Below are 20393 nucleotides of genomic sequence, written 5' to 3'. Positions count from 1 at the left end.
AACCATTAACGCACGTTTATTTCCATTGGAGTCCTTGATTGAGCTAAAACAAAGTTTAAATAAAGAAAACAAGGCCATATACATGGCTGCAGTCGCGTGCTCAAGTTAGTGTTTACCGACCGACCGACCAACCGACCGACAAGCTGTAGAGTCGCGTTGCACGCGACTACAAATTAAATTTAGATGCTATGCCGTTTCGATGCCAGATTGTTTAAAACTAATTTTCTAAATACATTACACTCTCAGTACTTTTATCATACTTGGTAATTTGTTCGATGATATTATTACTATTACATGCTGACAGGTCTATATGCTTCAATCAATAGATCATCAATCAATCAATGGAAACACTTTACAGCGTTTCAGTTATTAGCATACAGTATTGTCAATATTAACGAGATGTCGTGTCTATTGTTGTGGATTGTTTAAGATTGTAGTCGTGATTTCAAAAAGAAAAAGTTATTTAACGGCAAGTCATATGGACATAATTTGCGCAATAAAATGATTAGCCTACATTACTCTATGATTTAAAAAAAAAAATTGAACAAATAATTGTTTGATCTTGTAAAATCTACCGAAAAAAGATGATAAGCAAAATACAGTGCATAGACACGCTGTCCACGTTACTTAAATGCGAATTATTTGCCGAGTATTGCATTTAAATGATTGTTTTTGAGAAACGTTTTTAAAGTGTGTATATTATTATAGTATAGTAACAATTGTTGCAGATAAAAATAGTTTTAAAAACATACACGTGTCATTGTTTGACGTTTAAGGCTGGTTTTTGAATAATTTTCAAAGTTTCGTACGATTCTTATGCAAAGTTGAAACAAATATGACGTTTGTAAAGTTCGTGTCGGGCCGCACGAAAACTGTTTAGATATGCCGCTCCAGGCCCCCGAAAGTTAACATTTTGAGTTTGAAATTCATTCTATACTACATTGTGTTTTGGCGGCGGTCAATATATTGAATTTCAAAATGGCGCCTATTTTGGAACATGATTGGTAACTCCAATTTTAGACCATGTATATGAACATAATTTTGGTGCTAAATCGTTCAATAATATCATGACAAATAAATCCTATATATATATTTTAATTTTTTCTAGAGAAATGTTAGAAGGAGATTTTTTATTTGGCATCATTATGAATTTAATTTACAAAAGCAAAGGAACGAATTACAGAAAGTAGGTACAATGTTGCCGAAATGCCACGTGGATTAGGGTAGTAACAAAGTGCGAGGCAACGAGGCACGCGAGGCAGGTAAGAAATTTATGCGAGGCATCGTTTTACCATCATCAAAAAATGCGAGGCATTTTATCATTTCCTAAAAGTGCGAGGCAGGAAAACACTGAAATTGACAGACAACTTGTGAACAGTTTGGACACTTTTGTAAAAGTCAAATTTGACACGATATGACTTGACTGAAAAAAACAATCGTTACATAAAAATAAACAACATGATGAGTGTATACACGAATCATTTAGATACGCTAGGCATATTATATAAATAATTAATTATTGAATAATTGATTATTAGTTCTGTAATATAGCCTAATAGCACGTTAAGATATGCCTCGCACTATTTTGAAATTGTAAACTAGATAAAATGATGCCTCGCACAAATATTTGGCGTGCCTCGCCTACTGCGCTTGTCTCGCATACCGCGCTTGCCTCGCTGCCTCGCATTTTGTCAACACTCCGTGGATTACCTTCCTGAAATATTTGCAGCCTTTTTGCGGTTTTCACTTGTGACACGCAAGGGTATTTTCTTACTGAGGTTTGCCTTGATACGTTGTGCGTCTACCATATTGTGTTGCGTCCTATTGTCAACCAAACTTCAACTTCAAACATATATTAATTAACCGATATTTTAATATTTAAGAATAACATTATTTAATTACTAATTTTCCCTTGTATTTATGTCCATCCATGCATTACTGAAATAGATGTCCCACTAGAGGGGTAGTGGCTACCTTTTCAATAGGCTCGTAATGCCTTGTCAGCAGCTGAAAACATTCATGCTGAAGGCAAGTAAATCAATTAATACGATAGTACTGAAGACAGAAGTGCAACACTTTACAATTACTGTGCAACTTAAGGCCATTTATACTGGGACGGTAACAATCAACGATTACTTACTAGATAAATATACATTTCCCTACTTAAAAAACAAAAGAAATGAAGAATGAAGAAATATTTTTAAATTTCCTTTTTTCTTTTATGCATGTAAAATATACGTCTATCTATTTATCGTCGATTGTTATAGTCCTAGTATAAATGGGCCTTTAGCCTATTTTATTTAAATGAATCTAGGATAACAGTCAGTCTAGATTTATAGTTTTTTTTACAAAGAAAACCAGTCAACTTTATTAGCAACTATCCAGTAGCTGCATTTTAAAGTTAACTTTAGTTAGCCTATTATCGGTGTTGGATTAGCAGAAGGAATTGGACATTGACCGACGGATACAGGTATTAGTTTTATGTGATTGGTCTGTCCACTTAGGATGGCTTCTCTTTCTCTTGAACACGACAGAGCATCAAGAACACATCTCGATGGATAAGTAATTCCGTCACTTCCACAAACGGGTTCGAATACTAGAGGGCAGTTTTCTTCACAGTACACACCTGCGGTTGCTTCGGTTGTTGGAATTGCTGGTGCTTTAGTCACAACTAAATAAGAATGAATGGATATAGGTAACATCATATATTCTGTTTTAAATAAAAAAGATAAGAATATTGGTTTGCTATCATTTTCATATCTCTATAAATAAGTGTTAACATTATCTATAGACACCTGAAACCTATTAGTGCCAAAGAGACAATTTAGCAACAAAAAAAAATTAAACATTGAAAAGATTATAAGAATTATAAAACAGATTACTGTTTCAGAATCATGCAAAATACAGGAAATATCTATTTAAAACACTAATACGTTTTTGGCTCAACAGAAAACATATCACATGGTACTGTTTGTAGAATAATATGTCACCTTTAAACATTTAAAAATGATAGAAATAATTGTTATTAATAACAGACAGTGTCTTACATGGTATCCTTTTATTGCCATGTTTCCTTCGGCATCCTGGTTGCATTTCTTCACTTGATGACAAGGCACAGTTTGCTACGTTAACTTGCTGATTTTGTTCTATAATCAGAAAAAGTAGTATAATAGAGATTGATATATGATAATCCCGGGAAAATGTATTTTCTTTACGATGCTATGATAATGATGAGGATTATGATAGTGATAATGTTAATTTAGATACGTAAAAGCAAGTTTACCAAATTTATCACAATTGTTCTTGATTAGTCGTGGGTCTCCCCCAAAACACTTCTTTGCCTTCTGAAATTCGCAGAGATTTCGATATCGAACACCATTCTGGTCACAAACTCTAACTCTTCGTCTTGGGCAGATTTTGTCGCATGTAACTGGATAACAAAATAGCATACAATTATAAGATTATTATTGTGGCGGGTTTTCAGGTACAGCCAAATTTCGTCACGACATGCAGCACAATTTGTCGAGTGTGCTACATGTGTATCAAAAACATTGTCACATATGACCTGTATCGAGCCAGATACATTATATGTGATGCACTATGACGGTCTATCATAATATTAAACCATTGGTAGATGAAGTAGTGTGAATTTAAATATTTTTGGACTCTACATTTTGCAAAATCTATTTAGATACTGACGTGTAAGAGTTAGAGGTAGAAAGAAGTTTCTTCTGGAAAATCTTTTAATAGACTTACAGTGATTGTGTTTTACTAGAACGACACTTTTAAATCCCTTAAATGCGTCATCGTATCCTGTTCCCACGAAACTTGTTCTGGTTATTGAATAATACTACTTTGCTTATAATACATCAACATCCCCTGACCCTAATAATAGACGACTTACATATTGATTCTACTACGACAATGATGCATAGTAATACTGTTATTGCCAGTAATTTTCCCATCTAGAACGAAAATAGACATGTGTTTATACATTTAATAAAAATGCTGATAACGACAAGGAAATGGTAATATTGCAGACAATGATATATATATAATGGTAATAATAACATGCATATATATATATATATTTATACGTACAACACGTTGTTAACTTAAATAGTAATATTTGAAATATGCAAAGAATTTTAAATAGTATTCATTTGGTGTATTTGAACCACCTGATTCCGAGATAATGTGATCTGTGATTCTTGTTAATTTTATTTTGATAGTTCCGTGATACAGCGCCACATACTTGTTATTGGGGATGTGGTCAATATAATGTCACGTACCTATATGATAATTCTGAATACAAACGATAATATATTGCTTAAAAATAAAACATACAAATATGTAGTAACAATCATCAATTATTTTAGTATAGTAAGTAGTATTATATAGTTATTATATATCTAAAATATTTTGTAACTATTTGTTTATCATCTCTCTCTCTGTCTTGAAACCTTTCCGTCATTCCGTCATTACGATTTCCACGATTTGTTTCCATATTGTTCTGTTTTGGGCAGGATGGTTTGTTATTGTGCTAAAGTCTACATGTTTTACTCATTGCACTGAGACTTTTCCTCACCTTTATATCAATTTCAGTTTTGTTACATATCATTTTAATAATAAAACCTCTTTCTTTGCAACCGAAATTGTTGTTTTTGAAATCGAATGTAAAGTCTAGACTTTTTCCGTAATTTTAGTTTCATATTTGGATTTCTATTCTGTGTTCAACAAGCCTAATCATCATTTTGTATTACGATTTGCTGATCTAAACAACTACTATTTTTATATTTCTAAAAGTTGTCTGGATCGTATCTGTTGTTTAAGTCTTGTGATAAATTAATACTTTAAAAAAACACGCACCTAAATAACATGTTAATTAATTGTATTATAATAATCATAGAAAAACAAAACAAACCGTGATGGACTTTTTATATTTTAACAGTATTATGAAACTGCATGTCGTAGTTTTGTAATACATTAAAAACATATTTCATGTTCAATCAGGAAAGCGTTGCGATATTATAATCTCTATCTTCTTTAATTCAACACATTGACTCGGTGTCATCTATAATAACATGAAAGTTAAAACATATCGACAACAAAACAGTGACACTTACCTTTACTATGCTTTAATGTAACTGTGTTAGCGTCAAGTGGTTTCTAGTAATATGATTACAGAAGTTTTAAACATTCTTTAAAGCTTCTTAAATTCAAGTTTAACGGAAACGATCAGGATACACACGGATTGGTTGTTAGTCGTATTATCCACTTGAACACGCGAACGACGGAAATTGAATTAACAACTGATTCTATTAACGTGTATACAGGGCAATTTAAGACTATTATTAATATAGTGCATCATTTAACTTGAAGAAATTGTGATATAAATATGATATTGGTCTACTGTATTGGAGAGTAATGCTTTTATTCCCACGCTCACAGTTTTTTCTTATCTTCACAATTCAATACAATAAAATCAATTTCCAGTATATCACTAGGTGGTTTTGTTTTCTATATACATGTCAAAATATCCCGCCATGTTAATTAATATACTACAAAATGAGGGCGTATACATTTATCTTTGTTACGCTTGTGTACAATGGATAGTTATATTTCACCATACTGATAGTAGTGAGGTTATATTGGACCATTATATTATAAATTATACCAACATTTTGAAGATCAACCTGATTATATTAGGAAATGGTACAGTTAGATCAGTTGTTTAGTAAGCACAGCAAAATATTTGAAGATTCTTATAGAGGAATGAGTTTTGCCACAGAAATAATTATTACAGTAGTATAGTGATTACATGATAATTGTATTCTTCCTTTCTTCCATGAATCGGAAATTCGCAATGTGGCCATCATCAGAAAAATCCAATCATTATCCCTCATTAGTTCTACATTACTTGGTTGGCATTATAATGAACACATGTATTCAGGGAACTGTTATATGTTCAACATCGGGTTATATAAACACCACAGGCACAGAATAAATTCTAAACCGCCCGGTGATATACTGAAAATTGAATTGAATTGGAAACGATAAAGATGAGGAAATCTGGGAGAATGCCCCAACCGAGACTCGACCCCGGAACCTTCTGCTTGATATGCAGATATCCTAACCATTAGACCACTGGGGCTTTTATGGTATTGCTCAAACTTGATTGATTGGATAGCGACTCTTTAACATTCTCGGCGGCGTGGTACGGCGGAACACCACTAGTCCCTCAATTGTACGCACGCGCACCAGATAAATAAATAAATAAGAAAAGAAACAACACTTTCGGTCGGGTTGCAAAAAAGGTTTTTTTTATTAAAATGATAATGTACCACAATAATGTACTGAAAAAAAACCAAACAATGCTGCTGACTACGACATTTTTTAACAAAATATAAGCCATAACATAACTTTCTTAATCTAATGATACCTAAATCCACATCAAATAACAAACGCAGAAAGTATGTATGTATACAGTATACCACCAGAGTTTACTAAATATCTCCACGAGGTGGTGGACACCTGCCATCTCTGACCTTGTATAGGTAAGGCTTAACTGAGCATTTTATAGAGTTCAATTGACATTCGTTGCTGTAATCAATTCCATCACTACCACAAACCCAAGCCATGCCAAATGCTAAACAGTTATCAGGGCAAGCACTTTCAGTTAACGGTTTTGAATTAATGTTAGTGGTTTCACCACGCTGATAAGATAATGTACCGGCTGGATCTGCCGTAACACCACCGTTACCATTAGGATAACTGTTAGGGTCAGTTACAACGTCTCCACGCCCATTACTACCTAGACCGTTGGACGGAGTAACGTCATTTATATTATTCTCTTCACCATTTCCTTTTTCACCGCCAGTATTAACGCCGTTAGCACCACCACCACCATTAATACCACCACCACCGTTAGCACCATCACCACCGTTAGCACCATCACCACCGTTAGCGCCATCACCACCGTCAGGTTGGTTACCACCATTGTTGCCATTACCACCATTACCACCATTATTGACGTTTATGATATCGCCAGTTCCGTCACCACCGTTGTTGGTTGTGCCGTCACCACCACCACCAGCCCCTGTATTTCCCTGGTTACCTGTATTTCTATCTCGGTTATTACCGCTAACATCTTAACAGGAAGAAAAACAAATTGACAACACACCATAGCCATCACAAAACAAGTAACAAATAAAGATGAGCACCTATTTTTAATGGTTGATTTACATCATAATAAGCATTTAAATTTTAGTTGTATTGAAAAAGAATTACAATTATTTATGCTTATATAATATAACCATTAACATTTATTAATTCAGTACTATACTCAGTATTCAGTACTATGAATTCTTCATGGCTTTATATAACCATCACGAAATGTAGCGAATTATGATAATCTAGAATCGCTGGACAAAAAGTTTATTGGTCATGCCTTTTTCCTGCTTTCCGAGTCCAATTAACAATTAGCGTTACCCTCACATTAGATTTTGATCGGAAAGACCGACTGTGAAACAAAACATCATTATTATCTCATACAGTCACACCAGTGTGCATAAATAATCAATCTAATTAAATCGAATATTTAATTGATACTTACGTGTGCAGTCAACAAACATTGCTTCCCCACTGTCACTGCCACTATCACTTCCTCCAACATTTAAACACAGTCTGACTCTCGAATGCTCTTGCTCAATTTCTAGTCAAAATTAATAAAACGTACATTACCAATTCGATACACGGGGTCTGTAGCTTTTTGGTTAACACGCTTCCCTTCAGATCATAGTGTACTAGATTCTAACGCTTGCTCCATTGCGTCATAACTAAAACACCAATAATGAAATGTAGCCATATAATTGGTTGATATTTACAATATCATTATACGAAATAGTTTTACGGTTGGCGACAACAACAATCATACATTACTGGGCTTGAGTGACAGTCATTCAAGCTACCTAGTGTTTTTGCATATAATTGAGCTTGATCGACACCATGAAAAAATATAAAAGACTCAAAATATTTTTATAATAATTTGTTATCAAAATACTCAATTATTTAATAATATTATTGATTTTTACTGTATACTTTAATTTACGGATCTCCATTCCCGTCACCATTATAATAGATATAGACAATTTAAACTATTTGAATATTTTACTCTAAATATTTTCGATATTAAAATTTATTTATTTTTTTCCAAAATATTTGTATTTGTTGGGCCATTTTTTGTATTAAAAAATTGTCTAATTTCTTGGCCAAGAGAAGCCGGCTGTATTATTTTTTCTCCGATCAGGTTAAGCAGAAATCTGGAATCATTCATGATATTATTATTGCCTGTCGGCTAGCAAACAATGTTAGTATATTGAATACCATTTTTACAGTTTATAGAATGTAATACTCATGGAGCTTAAAATAATTCTATATATGGGCCTATCAAACGAATTACTAAAATATTATATTGCGCAACGTGAATAATCAATCATGCTTAATATTATATATCAATCAAAATAGCATTTAAATAAATACAAACTGCTCTTACTTGACTGTTGGCATTCTCCTTTACTAACAATATAAATCGAAGGGTCATCACATCTTGCATTTATGTAATAGCATCTGTTTAGATACGTCACACCGTTACTTCCACATTTTGGAGAGCGTATGTTGTGACAGTTCTTCTTACAACCTGTCATAACATTAATTATGTACATCATGTTATTGGATATGTTATAACCAGTTTATGTTAAATAATTGTTAATTGTCATCTCTTTGTATTGATTAAATATAAGCATGAAGTACAGTCGTGTATGTTAAAATCTACCTCGATAATGAGGTAGCGATAGTTGAATATCTAGGACTTAGCCGGCGGGCTACTAAGAGAAATTAAAATTAGTATAATGAAGTATTAAATACTCAAATATACTATTATAATATACTTTTTTTGAAAGGCCAGATATATTAATTATAATTTTCTAGAGAATTAATTTAAGTTTGGTAAATTATGTCGTGTAAACAATACAAAATAATGCCACAAATTTGTATATATTATATTTGATACAGTTCAAAATAATACATACATTTCTAACGGAACAAAACAGTTTCAACAATACAAGATATTGGTGTATTAAATACAGTAATATATTAGTTATACAGGCCTCTTGTTTTACATTACAGTTTAGAGACAAAATAATTCAAGAAGCATAAACAGAAGTATAAAATACAGTATTAATGTTTTGAAGACATAAACAGGATTTAAAGAGATCATACCTTGATAATTATGAGCATCGGACAACATCAAAAACGTCAAAACATACAATAAGATGTTCATCCTCATGCCTGCCATCAGCCTGGTCTGTAGCTAATACGATATAGTGTGTTGGTGGGTTAGTTACTGCTGGTGTGTGCACAATTGCTTCAATGACAATTCTTTTTATTGTCTATCCATTTTAGGAATACGCGGCTCCACTCATTCTACGTAACAACACAATGACTCAGTCAACATTTGTCGTTTGATAAATCATTAAATTATGGTCTGTTAATATTAATTAAAACGCTGTATAACTCTGTTCAATAGCACTCAGCAGTGGCGTATATTTGAGTAAAACACTATTTAAAATTTTATCTTTACAACCGTATATTTCAAGAAAGATTTTGTTTTTTTTGGTCAAGAGAGGGGCAACAATCAACTCAAGTTCATAGTTTCTGAAAAAAATACGTACAGTATCAGTATACGTACACGAAAGTATATTCTCAACTACAGACATCAACGCAATGCAGCGTAACTCGCCGCAACAGCTCAACGACTTCGACAGTAAAACAGGCTTTATGATTTGAAATCTAAACGGAACTCAACGTCAACAGTAGAAAATAACCCCGCCTCCACCAATGAATTCCGTTCCGGGTTATATAGGTTGTTCAGCTTCTGTTTTTATTCCCGTATCGTTTTAAAAATTAAATTAATCGCATACACACGGATAGCCGTTGGACACAGAAAAAAAACATCCACCTACCTCATTCTTATTATAGACGAGGTTTTACGTAATCGTAAACCGATTAAATCCACCTAGCCTACACTTTTTCAGAAAGCCAGGCATCGCTCACAACAGTATCATTTTCCCCCACTTTTCAAAACAGATTTAAACTATTTTTAATGGTATTTTATATGAAAGACAAATATACCACTGTTGAAGCTTTAATAACTGGTATTTATCTACAGGATGCATGCCTCCATCCAACTTAACGGTTAAAAAGACTACCAGATGGTGTTGGCAGTTTCGTCCTCGGACAGTTCGACCCAATGTAGCTCAATGTTATACCCAGGACATTACCTATGATATCAATGTTAGTTGATACCTAGTTTTTAGTATTAAATAAATATCACTGTCTTCATGAGTGAGTTTACAGATTTGCAGGAAAGCTGTTTGAGACATTATTTTCGTGCTAACAGAACCCTATGTTTCTTAAAACTACCGTGTTATTGTTTGTGAGGGTAGGGCGTATATTTTAACTTGTAAACATTAGTGTAAATAACTGGAAAGTGCAAAATGTATAATTAATTTAAAGCCACCTGAGATAAATTTAAATTTGTCAAAAGTTATTGTCACTCTGGGAATTAGCTCCGATGGGAAATTAGTCATTGCATGGTTATCGAACCCCACATTGTTTATACATACATACAATCTAACATTATACAGTATACAATCTATAAAATTATTTATATTGTGTTGTCACATTGCTGTTGACGATCTGGGTTTCCAGGGAGGCAGACAATACTATTTATAAATTCCAGGAGTTTGCACAACCAAAGTAAGGTACGTCTGTAAATCACAGAAAGAAATGGGTCCAAATGTTATAATATTTTTGAATACGTACTATTGTTGAGTAACCATCTGAATGTGTATACATAAATAAACATGAAACAAGAAGTTGATTTAAGTTGAACTTTATTATTACATTTAAAAGATAAACCATACAGACACATTATAATTATGAATGCAGTAATAATATATAATAATAATAGGAGAAATGTGTTATATATGTATTTTTGATGCGCGGTGCCCTTGGTTCGTTCTCTACTGAATAAAAACGTAGTTTAGTTTACACGAGTATCTAATTTATTATACTAAAGGGTCTGCAAAACATACTATTTTTTTATACTTTTGATATAATTTACAATTTAGAAAATATAGATTTAGGCCTAGGCCTAAACGAAAAAAATGTTACATCCGTGTTGAATTTAATAGCATAATATTATAATAATTGTTATAATTTACATACTTGCATTGTTTATAAACTTATGGAGTTCATGGGGCATTTGCCGAGCAATCTCCACGGCAAGGAGTTGTCATAACAACACATTCTCCAACATACAGTGCAATTAGTGCTGGGTCATTTAAGCATCTCACGACGTCTAATTTGCAAAGGTTTGGATAGGTCTGTCCGTCACTACCGCATACAGGTTCATAAATTAAAGGACAGTTATCAATACACTGTTCTGGAGTTGGAGTATTTGTCTCAATCGGATTTGGTAGTGCAGTAGTAATTTCTACAAAAAAAAGAAAAACATATTTATTCAGAATGTTACTAGTAGTTAGAGGAATCGACTTTTATACTTGCATTTTTTAAATGGTGAAATGTGTGTCATTGCTGAAAGATATATTTACTTTATTTTTGTTTATTTTTAATACTGATACCTTTCAGTACAAAGATTATTTTATTTCTTCGTTTCAGCAAAACATTGCATACAGACAATCTACACATTGGAAGTGGAGTGCTGAGTAGAAATATCATTATCACAGGGGTTGGTGTGACATAGATATTCTAGTACATGACCAAACATTACTTTTAAAAGGTTTTTGCACAGAGGTTCCAGTACTCTCACAAGTTAATTAATACATATAGAGAAACAGAGAAAAGTGATCATATCAAGACTTCGATTATTGTACCAGTAAAATTGTATCGAAACTGGTACTAAATGTAGGCTATCTATGTTTAAGTGTAGGTTGAAAGATAGAATAACTGATAGAATAAGTTATTTGTGATCTACATACCTGCAGGGCATTGAGTAAATTCGATGCTTGAATCACTACTGTCACTATCCCCACCTGTAATACACGTGCGCTGGTTCCCACCTATGATTGCGATAGGTCCTTTTATTTAAAAAAAAATAAATAAATGCACCGTGACAATTGCGAATAATAATGTATATGTATGTGTCTATGAAATAGATCTAAGACCGACGCGATGTGTGTCCGGTTTCTTTTTTTCGTATAACAGGTATGCATTCTTTATTATGAGTGTTCCCTAAATAGGGATGTCCTAAAGGAGGGGCTCTATAGTAATTGTATTGTGTGAATAAACAAAAATGAATGAATGAATGAATGTTGATTCATAAACTAATCAATGTCATTGTACCTCCTCCAGGACATGCACCTCTTGAAACCATCGTTAAACTTGGATCCATACATTTAGCGTTTTGCAGGTAACATCTGTTGCGGTAAGTTTGTCCATCGCTGCCACATTTTGGATGTAGACGATTATGACAATTTGTATTCATACATGCTGTAATTAAATACAAACTACTTTATTAAAGTGAGTTCTTTTCAATGTCGCATCATTTATATTATTTATTATTATATTATTTATTTGTCATTTATATGACACAAAAGTCTCGAAATATTGCCAATTAGCCAGCTATTGAAGAAAACTTTTGCCGTTGAATGGAACAAAATGACCAATACCACTACATTACACGAAATCAACTAATCAAATACAGTAGCTGGTATTTTATAATATTTGTTGTGCCGGCTTAGCGCACCTGCCGCCGTAAAGCGTGGCTCATTTGAATAGTATTTTAGCGCACGAATGACTCGTTATGTATACGTAGTTCTAGTTGACGAATCACTATACATTCGTCATATCATGCAAGGGATTGTATCGTGCGATGCTGGTGCATTTACAGTTGTCGTAAGTAGCTAAGTTTATAATAATGTATTTACGATATACTGACTTAACTTAAACCTAAAATTGATCTTGATAGATTACTACTACTGTACGTTGTTATCTTAGTACATATAGGCCTATTATTTATGATAGCTTTCTCGCCGGCATTGGCTGGTGTGCTACTGTTTGTAGGTAACACTTCACATAGCCGGGATTTGCGTATTGTGTGCCCGATGGACTTGGCTCCCGTGCTCTATTATTTACACATTTGTTATTGTTATTGTTTCAGTTACCATATAACCGCTTTACATATTAAATTGTACGGATCCAAAGTGCTGTGTTCGTGTTGTATTGTAACCGGTGTGGTTATCTGTCTGGATAGCGGGCAGCCGGTCTCCGTGAGGCCAGAACATTTGTATTGCATTTTCTTTTCATCAAACATTAAAAATAACTTACAATCAGCACAATTTGGACCGGTGAATCCTGATGGACATTGACATACGTAACCATTTACACGATCTACACACACTTTACCATTTGTGCACACAACACCTTCACATTCATTAGTGTCTGAGAGAAGAAGAAAATAATTAACTAAATTTAATTGATCGTACTAATTTAACTATACACTTTGAACATACACAGTAATGCTCCATGTAGCTGGTTTTGACATTTTGATTATTGTTATTATTTTAAGTGCGTTCCAATGAAAAAGAACAAACTTACCAATTTCGCAATTTGATCCTTCATATCCTGCTGGGCAGTCACAATAGTATCCGTTTGTAAGATCAGTGCAAACTGCACCATTTTGACACAAACTTGATGCACAGTTACTTGGATCAGCTAATCAAAATAAAATATTGACTGTTAAAATATTTATTTATGTAATTATAGAAATCAGTAAATTACAATATTGTTTAATAAAATCAGACTTTGAATAGGCCATTTTACAGTTTGATTACTGTTATTCACTTCTGTAGAAAAAAAAAGACGAGCAAAAATAATTCTTTCAATTATAAAAAAACAAAACAGAAAAAATAATACTTTTTATGTTAAACAATTTTTCCCCCGAAAATACCAAATCACATAAAAAAAAAATAATAAAATAAATCGGCGGGAAAATCTGTTTATATTTATAGACGGCGTTACAGAAAAAATAACTTTGGAAAAAGCTAGCTGGTTGTTCAATGTAACCATATAAAAACCAATGATAAACAGTAAGGATATGAATTGATTTGTTATTTGCTGTGCATTCATGGAGGCTTATATAGTTGAATTTGTCGTTTAAAAATGACGTTAATTCATGCATAATAACATTATTCTGTTGTGCACTTACTCTGTTCGTAAGATATTAAAAATCCTGGTCTTACAATATTTCTATCGGATTCAAAAACGAACCACACGTCGCTTCCTTCAACTGTAAACTGCTCTGGAACTGTTGTCAAGTTTCCGTCTAGTGCAGTATTTGCACTAAAATTCCATCGAACACCAGGGGCATACTGTAACACATCTTTTGAAAACTACAATTAAAAAATATGTATCATATATTAAGTGTAATAATATTAGTAAAATCTGTGTACAAAAATTCAAACAGACCTTTAGATTGTGTTTTTCTATCTCAGCTCCAACATGCATGCAGCTCAGGTTTTTAATTTTTACAGTTTCAAAATGTATAATGGCCTTCAGTTTAGTTAGTATTTTTTTTAGTGTAAGGATGGATGCAATATCCATGCAAGTACTGCATGTTAACGTTCTTAATTTTCACACCTAAAATTATGCTATGGCTGAAGTTTTCAACTTTGTAAGTATTAATTTTGAATTGGAACACTAACATCAGTTTTATAGTTCCTATTTTAATTTTCTGAATTATGGTGTCGTATAGAGATTGTTAGTGTAAGAGTGCAATTTTTGGACAAGTAAACGTTCATATTCGCCATCTCACCATCAGTGTAATACACTTCAGTGCCACAAAAATCTGCACATTTCCATGTCCAGACAAGAGTACGCCTTGACTGAGCACAATGTGTAGTGGGATATAGCTCTTTTTATTTGTTAGTCAAGTAACTTTTAGGAGAAGGATGTTATTGAAAAGTGACATTATTATTTCTATTATTGCGTTATTACTATTACTTTTAAATCATTGCAGATTTTTAATTTCGATTTTACGTACCTCTGTGTCAAACATCTCTACAGTGAATGTTAGTTGCTTAGCACCATGTACACGTACATAGTAATGACATTCATCACTGTTACTATAGCTCTCCGGATAGTTAGGGCTTGTTAGATTTCCACTTCTTGCGAATAAATTATAACCGCAATTTTGATCTAAAAGTTAAACAAAAATCAATTATTATTATTATTATTATTATTATTATTACTTGTATAGCGCACATTTATACAACATTTAATTATAATCAGCGGCGCTTCACATCAATTAGTATCGTAACATTGTTTGAAATATAGTGCTTTTAAATGTTTTTTAAACTGATTATAGTCGTCTAAGTGTTTAATGTGACTTGGTAAACTGTTCCAAATTTTGGGTCCTGCTACGGCGAACGAACGGTCAGCAAATGTCTTTCGTTTAGTTCGTGGGATTGTCAGGTTATAATTGCTGGTGCTTGAACGAGTACTGCGAGAAACATTCCGCACAGTAAGAATATCTCTCAGGTAACTTGGAGCGGAACCTTTAAGCGAACGCCATACAAGACACGCTATTTTGAATTGACATCTATGAGACATCGGAAGCCAGTGCAAGGATCGCATGGCGTTAGTTGCACTGTCATACCGACCTTTCCTGACAATTATTTTCGCAGCTTGGTGCAGTAACCTCTTCATTGGAGCAAGGGTATTAGCAGGTAGACCATAATACAATGCATTGGCGTAATCAATATGTGACAGCACGAGCGATTGAACTAGTTGTTAGGCCTATATGCTTACAAAAACTTAAGACATAAAAAATGTATCCATTATTATGCCAAGATAAATTTGTATATTAAAATAAGGAAATAGTTTAATATTATGTTAAACTTGGATATTTGGCTTTTGATTGCATATATTTGATATTACAGATATAACTATTTCTTGTATTGATTAATTTAGGCCTAATACAAACAGATTTTATACTCCATGAGTATAATTGATTTTATTCATTTAATATTTCAAATGATTTTTTTCTTGTTTTTGTAGGCCTAGTATGTGCTGTTGAATTAAAATCGTAGGGTCAGTACACTTATAGTTACAGTAAGCCTATTAATAGAGTTTTTCCCCGAATGTCATGTTCAGTTATTTCCGTAATCGCGCATGAGAACCTGGCCAATCAAGAGATGAGATGATTTGGAATATCTAGCGCTCGTTCAAAATTCTTATGTTGGCCTAAGCAACTTGGATTCAACTTTCATTAATACATGTTTCATTACTTGATAAAAGATAACTATTTTGCCATGGTTTCTCTCAAGATACTGTAGTGAGTTAAGCAAAGGCCCGCAGTAGGAAATTATTTTACGCTTCGTTTAGAGATTTCCTAGTTTGCACGCCCTCTCGCGGCAGTTCCGTTTTCGATCATGAAGGATGAGTGTAGCCTCCATGCTTCTCTTAACTAAATTTACACAGAGGCCGCTTTAATGAGATTTGATTGCACCCCGACATAGAAGTTTATATTACCGCCGATTAGTTTAATGTTATAATATCAGTATTTTATTATTTATCAAATTAGGTAGAAGTCTATAGTGCGTTTTGAAAGAAATTCGTGATATTTTGAGGCCAATTTTTACTACGCAAGATAAACATTGACGATAAATTCCCATGTTAAGGAATTTAGACATTCTTTCATCCTAGTGATAAGTCCGATAAAGTGACGTCACAAACAATTCATATAATTAAATATATATATAGCATGAGAGAGTTCTAGAAATAAATGTAAATACTTACTTGTAGCCAGTTCACAGTCCTTCCCGGCCCATCCATAGAGACATTGACATGTGTAATCGCCCGTGACAATACCTATACATTCTGCTCCATTTTGACAAGGGTTAGGATTACCACACGCATTGAAATCTATAATATAACATTTTTATTGAATTTGAATTTATTTGGAAAATGGGAAAAGTAATAACGTTAATTACTTACACAAGATGGTTCTCGAATACACAGTAATGTCAGCGTAATCAAAACTGGCGATTTCAAATGTAGCCTACGTACCAAAGGATTATAATATGAATAAATATACACGGTGATTTATGTAGTCAACTAAAATTAGCACCCTGAGAATTACTTGAGTCAAATTGAAACAAACCCAATTTGTGTTTTTATGTAACATTAGGGTTAAAGGATTATGAAGAGGATGGGTACAAATAGAGGAAACATTTTAAAATAATATCTTTTATCCGTAACGAAATATTTGTTTTTATGTTTTATACATTTTATACATATAGTTTATGCACTAAACACAGTAAAATATTTGCGATTTAATACTTTGTTAAAACTGTCATAGGTGATTGAAATAGTAAAGTACATGTAACGATACACCACTACAACGTTTATATTTTTTGTAATTATTAATTATTACAATTAACGTTGAGAAGAAACTGTCAGTAAAAAAGTTTATTTGTATAATTATGTGCATAAACAGTACTCACACAAGAAATTTGCGCTTCAAATAGCCAAAAAAAAAAGTTTATTGTCAAAGGTTTTAAGTTTATCCCCCAAGGGCTCATAAATGTACCTACTTGCGTTATACCAAATACTTATACTGGGGAACTGAGAGATCCATTCATCGCCAATCAATCCTTTTGTATAAACGTATTATTAAATCTATCAAAATAGTATTTTTTAAAGAAAATCGGCTTGTCTTCAACATTATGATGATGATGCTGTTCTCGAGCTGTTTAATCGGTTTCCAGCTATTAAGACAATTATCGTAGAAGGAGATAGGTAAATGCGAAGCATCCTCATATTTTTCAGCATCAACATCCATTAAACAATGTATACCACGATCGGAAAACCGTTGAACCTAAATTAGTTTTAATCATCAATAACTAATTACCTAATTCAACTTAATTAGTAAACAGGGTTACGTCAGGTGGTTAAAATAAATCAGTACCGAAAGTATGAACCAACTTTATATATCATCGAGTAAAAATGCTAGAAGTAACGCGCGATTTACCGAATTTTGCCCTTACGTAAATTTATATTATAAATTACAGATAAATACATTTATAGAAGCTTAGTAGCTTATTTCCATATGGTGAATAGTAGTACGATTTACAGATTAAAGAACCGTAGCAATACATCACATAAAATAAAAGCTCCATCATACTTTTACGGATGGTTTTGGAAAGAAAACAAGAAAATTAAATGTATGTAGGCTACACTTTTGTATCAGATCAAAGAACCTATGCAAACATAACAATAAAAACGAAATTTTTCCCTAATATATCTTTACGGATGGTTTAGAGAGAAACAACATTTTTGTATTTTACCGTTTACATTTAGTAGTAGGCCAATTAAATGACATACAATAAGTTGTCTGAAAGTATTAACAATAATACATGGCCAATCACCCACCTTGTCCAACAGCGATGTGCAACTGAATCATAGATAAAGATAATATAATACTCAAAGATCTCATTTTCGTAGATGTCCTCTTCATTAGTACTGCGTGCTACCCGATGATTGTTGATTTCTCAGTAGGTCTACTGAATCAAGTTTAAGAGATGTTTGTTTTGTATTCTTCTCAAAACTTGTATTTAAATATCCGTTTCTTAAAAACGTCAGAACAGCTTCCGATTCCAGGAAGCTATCTCAACCTAAGTTACTAAGCTCCCGTGACGGTAAGCAAAGCATACGTGACAATTTGATAGTAATTTTCTACCTGACCACAATATATTTATTACTAGTTTGCATTAAATATATGTGTACAGAATAAACGAATAATCAATAAAACCAGCTTTCACCTCCGCTGTTTAGTAATTGGAAGAAGTATAATTATGTTTGTAGGATAATCTTATAATTATTAATTATTATTACGTCAGAATAGCTTTCGATCCAAGGATTGTTATTGAAATCGTTATAAAACCCACTTAGGTATACGTGACAAACAAATATTGATTATTTATTTACTATTTGAAAGTAATATTTAATATTTAATATTAATAATAATTATGATAACTATAATGGACTTGACAACGTGCAATCTTACTCTTTACTTTTTTGCTATCTCTTTATATTTTTCTGTTTTGCTGGGCTATATTTTCAATGTATATATATATATATATATATTTATGTATTTTTTTATAAATGTTGTATTTTTTATTGTTTATTATGTGCAATTTGGACCCCATTGAAAATGGGCTGGTTTTTTCCGGCCTAATGGGTGTTCCTGATGCTCGTTATTTTGTCTTTTGTCTGTATGTAATTTTAATGTTGAGCATCAAATAAATTCAATCAATCAGTAATTAATTATTATTTAATGAAAGGAAACAAGCAAACTAATAATTAAGAGAATGGTTTGCCGGTGTTGTTGTCATGTAATTTACCGCATTAACAATAATTCTTTTAGCTACCAAAATGTTAATTATGAATTATACTTTTTGGACACAGTTGAAAAAATACAAATAAAAAAAAATTGCGTTCTACCCATTTTAACAAGACAAATAAAATGAAATCAGATGACGTATTACCTGATAATATTTCTTTATTTCTCGGACCTGAAAATTAAATTTTGATATCTAACATTTTTCATAAATGACACAAATTGATATTTGGGCAAGGAAATCCTATTCAGGGAACCCTCCCTCCATAATATATAATACTTAGTTTTACTTTGTATATTTTGAAGGGAGTTAGTCAATACAGTCAAACAAACGTTATTATTAAAATCGCAACACATGGGCTCTGCATAATTGTTCGCTGATATTTGAATTTCAGCCAGAAAATTATACTATATTTTGGAAATAAACAAAAACAAAACTGAGTGAGCACGTATGCTGCAAAAAGCTAATCCGATTTTTTAACTTGAGCACGCGACTGCAGCCTTACATATGACCTTATTGATAGTGACGTTGATATATAAACCTTCACAATTGACTTTGACTAGGTATATAGTAGGTGGTGGATAATCCCTATTATTCACGAAAAATAAGAATTATGCAATTCGTTTTATTTATGGGAAGACAGTATGTGTTTATTACACATAACATGATATGTCAGGTTTTTTTTAGTCTTCTCAGTAATGACAAAAAATTAATTCAGACAGAAGAAAAAATACAAGCACGGCATATTCATTACTAATCCTAACATTATAATTAGTGTCAGTGTCCAAATAAAAAAAGTGTAAAATATTTAAAATGCATTATTAAAAACTATAACAAATCATTTTAGAATTAATCTTCTACTTAAAATCAGGCATTTATTTATTCTGTAGTTCTCTAGGCCTACTTTTG

The 20393-nt window shown here is 32.6% G+C and overlaps 4 protein-coding genes across 4 annotated transcripts in view; 1 reads left to right on the top strand and 3 right to left on the bottom strand.

Annotated features, from left to right (window-relative positions):
* Nucleotides 1-9263, top strand: part of LOC144856537 (small ribosomal subunit protein mS25-like) — a 125301-nt gene extending 116038 nt beyond the window's left edge. The window contains exon 5 of the mRNA XM_078714555.1: nt 9253-9263. The gene's annotated coding sequence lies outside the window, so the exon portion shown is untranslated. The remainder of the gene's footprint in view (nt 1-9252) is intronic.
* LOC144856539 (serine protease inhibitor dipetalogastin-like) lies at nt 2364-5218 on the bottom strand. Its single transcript, XM_078714556.1, has 5 exons — nt 5127-5218; nt 3905-3965; nt 3284-3430; nt 3048-3146; nt 2364-2671 (listed from the first exon to the last, which is right to left on the bottom strand). Exons 2-5 carry the CDS (start codon nt 3963-3965, stop codon nt 2412-2414), a joined length of 567 nt encoding a protein of 188 aa, XP_078570682.1. The 5' UTR covers nt 5127-5218; the 3' UTR covers nt 2364-2411.
* Nucleotides 6302-9438, bottom strand: LOC144856530 (uncharacterized). The gene is made up of 4 exons (XM_078714546.1): nt 9280-9438; nt 8555-8698; nt 7616-7714; nt 6302-7150 (listed from the first exon to the last, which is right to left on the bottom strand). Exons 1-4 carry the CDS (start codon nt 9353-9355, stop codon nt 6507-6509), a joined length of 963 nt encoding a protein of 320 aa, XP_078570672.1. The 5' UTR covers nt 9356-9438; the 3' UTR covers nt 6302-6506.
* Nucleotides 9439-10963: 1525 nt separating this feature from the next.
* Nucleotides 10964-18676, bottom strand: LOC144856523 (uncharacterized). Its single transcript, XM_078714536.1, has 9 exons — nt 18517-18676; nt 16882-17007; nt 15125-15279; nt 14291-14474; nt 13681-13797; nt 13411-13524; nt 12427-12573; nt 12063-12161; nt 10964-11557 (listed from the first exon to the last, which is right to left on the bottom strand). Exons 1-9 carry the CDS (start codon nt 18599-18601, stop codon nt 11316-11318), a joined length of 1269 nt encoding a protein of 422 aa, XP_078570662.1. The 5' UTR covers nt 18602-18676; the 3' UTR covers nt 10964-11315.
* Between the last annotated feature and the right edge of the window lie 1717 nt (nt 18677-20393).

The sequence above is a fragment of the Antedon bifida genome, chromosome 11, assembly GCF_963402885.1.
Source record: "Antedon bifida chromosome 11, ecAntBifi1.1, whole genome shotgun sequence".
NCBI classification, from domain to species: domain Eukaryota; kingdom Metazoa; phylum Echinodermata; class Crinoidea; order Comatulida; family Antedonidae; genus Antedon; species Antedon bifida.
Note: the sequence above shows the minus strand (reverse complement) of the source record. Positions and strands in the feature narration are given on the sequence as shown.